The sequence below is a fragment of the Cebus imitator genome, unplaced genomic scaffold (genome assembly GCF_001604975.1).
Source record: "Cebus imitator isolate Cc_AM_T3 unplaced genomic scaffold, Cebus_imitator-1.0 Scaffold780, whole genome shotgun sequence".
NCBI lineage: Eukaryota > Metazoa > Chordata > Mammalia > Primates > Cebidae > Cebus > Cebus imitator.
The window spans coordinates 77,891-83,851 of record NW_016108095.1 but is presented as its reverse complement, the minus strand read 5'-3'; the positions used below and the strand labels follow the sequence as shown (position 1 = coordinate 83,851).

Below are 5,961 nucleotides of genomic sequence, written 5' to 3'. Positions count from 1 at the left end.
AGCAAGACTTCATCTCAAAAAAAAAAAAAAAAAAAAAAAAAAGAATTTGTATAGTTCTGTCACCAGAAAAGGGATCTTGTCCCAGACACCAAAAATGAGTTTGTAGATCTCACACGAGAAATAATTTATGGTGAGTCACAGAGACTAGTGACGTTAAGAGAGTTTATTAGTAACTACTCAGTTACAGAACAGGGTGCCCTCAGAAAGCAAGAGGAGGAACACACTTGAATAAAAAAAACTTTTTTGAGACGGAGTTTTATTTTTGTCACAATGGCATGATCTCAGTTCACTGCAAACTCTGCTTCCTGGGTTCAAGGATTCTCCTGCCTCAACCTCCCAAGTAGCTGGGATTACAGGTATGCACCACCACACCTGAGTAACTTTTTGTATTTTTGGTAGAGACCTTGTTTCAGCATGTTGGCCAGGCTTATCTCCAGCTCCTGGCCCCAAGTGATCCATCCTCCTCGGCCTCCAAAAATGCTGACATTACAGGTGTAAGCCACCGTGCCCGGCCTTCATGTTTCTTTATATAGGTTGTTAAGAATAGTGTTGTCTCTTATAAAGGCATGTGATCAGTTTGTGACAGGTATTAGTATTGTTAGTTTCTATGTTACTGTTGATTTTAACAAGAATTTGAATGTACTATTATCTTTAAAGTAAAACTTATTTTTAAATTAACACTGCTTTTTTGTTCTTAAAGTACTGACATATTTTTATAAGTTTTGGGTCTTTATTTAGTTATTAACTTGTTCCTGCAACCATAAACATTTTATAACCAAAAGTGCTCAATCCCCTAAATAGATAATCCAACAAATTTAACTTGTGTGTGTGTGTGTGTGTATTTATGTCAGTGACAGGGTCTCACTCTGTCACCCAGGCTTGAGTGCAGTGGTGCAATCATGGCTGGCTTAGTGTGGCCTCAAACTCCTGGGCTCAAGCGATCCTCCCACCTTGGCCTCTTGGGCAGCTGGGCCCACAGGCGCATGCCACCACTCCAGCTAATTTTTATATATTTTTTGTAGACGTAGGGGTCTCACTATTTTCCCAGGCTGGTTTTGAACTCCTGATCTCAAGTGATCTTCCAGCCTTGGCCTTCCAAAGTGCTGGGATTACATATGTGAACCACTGCACCCTGCCCAAATTTAACTTTTAAAAAAAGCTATTATTTAAAATAAAGTCACTGTGGCTAAGATGCCTCTGATAGTTTTGCATTTTAAGTCTTAAGACTATGCTGAGTGTTCAGCCGGCGCAGTTGCCGCATGGGAAATTGCATAGATCCCGGCGCCTTTTTGGTGGGCGACTGGGGCACCTGGGAGAGAATCAACCGTTCAATTAGGAAAAGAAAAAAAGGGGGCTCTGAGGTGGGGAGCCAGGTGATCAGGCTCGGGTGGTCCGACCCCTACAAAAAAACAGCAATTGGAAACACTGATGGTTGAGAGTTTCACAGCAAGCACAGCTGAACCTGGAAAAGTCCAGCTCTGTAGGGGAGGGGCATCCGCCAAAGGAAAACAAAGGAACAAAAATATCACCACCAACAAGCTGGATGTCCACTCAGAGACCCAATCTGAAAGTCAGCAATTACAAAGATGACAGGTCGATAAATCCACAAAGATGGGAAGAAACCAGTGCAAAAAGCCTGAAAACATCCAAAATCAGAATGCCTCTCCTCCTTGAGAAGATTGCAGCTCCTCATCAGCAAGAGAACAAGGCCTAATGGAGAATGAATGTGATGAATTGTCAGAATCAGGGTTCAGAAGGTGAATAATAAGAAACTTCCGTGAGCTAAAAGAACATGTTCTAACCCAATGCAAAGAAACTAAGAACCTTGAAAAAAGGTTTGACGAAATGCTAACGAGAATAGACAGTTTAGAGAGGAATATAAGTGAATTAATGGAGCTGAAAAAACACAATATGAGAACTTTGCAAAGTATGCACAAGTTTTAACAGTTGAATTGATCAAGCAGAAGAAAAGATATCAGAGGTCGAAGACCAACTCAATGAAATAAAACAAGAAGACAAGATTAGAGAAAAAAGGATAAAAAGGAATGAGAAAAGTCTCCAAGAAATATGGGACTATGTGAAAAAACCTAATCTACATTTGATAGGTGTACCTGAATGTGACAAAGAGAATGAATCCAAGTTGGAAAATATTCTTCAGGATATTATTCAGGAAAACTTTCCCAACCTAGCAAGGCAGGACAATATTCAACTCCAGGTAATATAGAGAACACCACAAAGATATTCCTCAAGAAGAGCAACCCCAAGACACATAATTGTCAGATTCACCAGGGTTGAAATGAAGGAGAAAGTGCAGGGCAGCCAGAGAGAAAGATCAGGTTACCCACAAAGGGAAGCCTATCGGACTCACAGCAGCTCTCTCAGCAGAAACACTACAAGCCAGAAGAGTGTGGGGGCCAATATTCAACATCCTTAAAGAAAAGAACTTTCAACCCAGAATTTCATATCAGGCCAAACTAAGCTTCATAAGTGAAGGAAAAATAAAATCCTTTGTGAACATGCAAGTACTCAGAGATTTCATCACCACCAGGCCTGCTTTACAAGAGCTTCTGAAGGAAGCACTACACATAGAAAGGAACAACCAGTATCAGCCATTCCAAAAATATACCAAAAAGTAAAGAGCATCAACATAACAAAGAATCTACATCAACTAATGGGCAAAACAGCCAGCTAGCATCAAATGGCAGTATTAAACTCACATATATTAATCCTAAATTTAAATAGACTAAATGCCTCAATCAAAAGACACAGACAGGCAAATTGGATAAAAAGCCAAAACCCATAGGTATGCTGCATCCAGACCCACCTCACATGCAGGGATACACAAAGACCCAAAACAAAGGGGTGGAGGAAGATTTACCAACCAAATGGAGAGCAAATAAATAAATAAATAAAAAGCAGGAGTTGCAATTCTCGCCTCTGATAAAATAGACTTTAAAGCAACAAAGATCAAAAAAGGCAAAGAAGGATATTACATAATGATAAAAGGATCAATGCAACAAGAAGAGCTAACGATCCTAAATACATATGCACCTAATACAGAAGCACCCAGATGCATAAGGCAAGTTCTTAATGACTTAGAAAGAGACTTAGACTCCCACACAACAATAGTGGGAGACTTTAACATCACATTGTCAATATTAGACCAACGAGACAGAAAATTGACAAGGATATCCAGGACTTGAACTCAGACCCAGAACAAGTAAACTTAATAAACATTTATAGAATTCTGCACCCCAAATTCACAAAACATACATTTTTATCAGTACCACATCACACCTACTCTAAAAGTGACTATATACTTGGAAGTAAATCACTCCTCAGTAATTGCATAGCATTTCACAGGTTTAAATGAAATATTGGTTGGCTGCTTGTTATTTTCCTCCCTTATTCCTTCCTGTCTCCATTGTTAAGCACAATTATTGGCATAAAAGAGGTTTTCAATACCCATTTTTAGACTGCCTTCTAGCCTGGGTAATAAAGCAAGATTCCTGTTCTCTCTCCCTCTTTCTCTTCCTCTTTCTTTCTCTCTTTCATTCTTTTTTTTCTTTCTCTCTTTTTCTTTTTAAATTTCTTTTTCTTTTTTCTTTTTCCCTCCAAAAATTAATTTTAATAATTATTAGCATTAAATGTAATTAATTTCATCTGCCAAAATAAAGTAATTTAATCAGTTGGTTGATTTAATTTCAAAAAAAGACTATGTTGAGTGAATTTTTGCATAAGTTGTAAAATTTACATCCATATTCATTTCATTTCCTGTGGTTTCCAATTAATTGTCCCTTTTTTCTTTTTAGAAACACATGGGCTAGTGGGCTCTGTGTCAGTTTGCATTTCCAGAATGATGGCAGTGAACACTCTGAGCTCTGACTTTAAGTGGTGCAGTGGGATGGCCACCAGAGGGCACGCGTCCACCGCTACAGCCATGAGCACAAGGACCCTGCAGTGTTCTCAACTGCCAGCAGAGTGTGAGTGAGCCTGGTGTTTCTAATCCTGAGGCCTCAGCATCCCTCCACTTCCTTCTAGCAGGCACCCTGTGGGGGTAGGAGCTGCGTGTCTTCAGCACAGACCAGGTGGCACCCCTCACTTTGGGACACCTGGAACCCACACCCATAGTGAGTAAAATCCTTCCTCTTTGCTGCCCTGACTGCTAAGGGGAAGAAACCCTTCGTGTGGAAAATTAGAAACCCAAAAGCCCAGTGAACCCAGTGCAGATGAGGTTCTTCCTCCACACCTGAAACAAGGTGAACACAGGACCAAGCCTCAGGCTTGGAACAGAAATGTAGCCACATGAGAGCAAATAGAGCACCCACCACACTGATGATAACCCTTGTAATACCAATAATGCTCCATCTTGTGGCACTGGTGATAGCACCCATTATACAGATGTCACACCTGTCAGGAAAATGTGGCAGCTACCATGCAGATCCAACCCTGGAATACAGATGTGTCCCTCAGAGTTCACAGAACACCTGGAACACCTGAGACACCATTGCATTCAGAGAGCACACACATCACCCAAAATGCCTGTGATGCAGACTAACACAACACCCATCACACTCATATAACCCCTGGAACATGCATGTGGCTCTCAGCGCACACATCTATTACCTGGAACGCTTGTGACACCATCAGATTCAGAGTGCGCACATATCACTTAGAAGGCCCGTGACAGACTAACACAACACCTGTCACACTTGTATCACCCCCGGAACATGCATGTGTCTCTCAGAATACACATGTAACACTTGGAATTGCCCATGACACTGTCAACTAATGCAAGGCCCATCACACATAACCCCAGGAACACACGTGTTCCTCAGAGTGCACATATATCACCCGATATGCACAGGTGACACCATCATATTAAACCAATGTCTATCACATTCATATAACCCCCAGAACACACATGGGTCCCTCAGAGCACACATCACCCAGAATGACCATGACACCATCAGATTCAAAGCGTGCACATATCACCTTGGATGCACAGGTGACACTGTCAGACTAACCCAACACCCGTCACATTCATGTAACCCCCAGAACACTCATGTCTCCCTCAGAGCACACATGTAATGCCCAGAATGCCCATGACAGCATAAGATTCAGAGTGCACATATCACCTGGAATGCACAGGTGACACTGTAAGACTAACCCAACACCTGTCACACTCATATAACCCCCGGAATACATGTGTGTTCCTCAGAGCACACACATATCACCCAGATTCCATCTCAAAAAATACATATTACACCAAGTAATATATATATATGTATAATATATATTGTATGTATACACCAAGAAGCCTCAGAAACAACAGTACACATCTACAACCATGTGATATTTGACAAACCTGACAAAAACAAGCAATGGGGAAAGGATTCCCTATGTAATAAATGATGTTGGGAAAACTGGCTAGCCATATGTAGAAAGGTGAAACTGGATCCCTTCCTTACACCTTATACAAAAATTAACTCCAGATGGATTAAAGATTTAAACATAAGACCTAACACCATAAAAACCCTAGAAGAAAACCTAGGCAAAATACCATTCAGGACATAGACATGTGTAATGCTTATAGTATTAAAAGTTTTAAATTTTAATATTTCATATTTCAGTGTTAAAATATTTATGCTAAAAAAACTTGGGAATAGGTCATGTTGAGCATGAATAGAACGCCATAGAAGTGGCTTCATTTAGGTAAATAGTTGGAAAAACCTATGAATTTTTTGACAAAATCTTTACTGAGGGGGACAATCCAAGATGGCCGTTTAGGAATAGCTCAGGATTGCAGCTCCCAGTGAAAGCGCAGAGGGTGAGTGGATGCTGCATTTTTATTGCCCACAGACTAGGCAATTCCCAGGTGGAGGAGCTCCACGGGTCGCCAGGGCGGCTGTTTCTGCCAGCGCAGCTGTGCCGGCCAGCGCAGCTGCTTTGCCCTGTGCG

The 5,961-nt window shown here is 41.1% G+C and overlaps 1 protein-coding gene across 1 annotated transcript in view; it reads left to right on the top strand.

Moving 5' to 3' along the window:
* The first annotated feature begins 4,960 nt into the window (after positions 1-4,960).
* Positions 4,961-5,961, top strand: part of LOC108297202 (tubulin beta chain-like) — a 41,500-nt gene continuing 40,499 nt past the window's right edge. Inside the window, exons 1-2 of the mRNA XM_037735343.1 lie at positions 4,961-5,016; positions 5,863-5,956. Coding sequence (XP_037591271.1) covers positions 4,961-5,016; positions 5,863-5,956 — 150 coding nt within the window. The remainder of the gene's footprint in view (positions 5,017-5,862; positions 5,957-5,961) is intronic.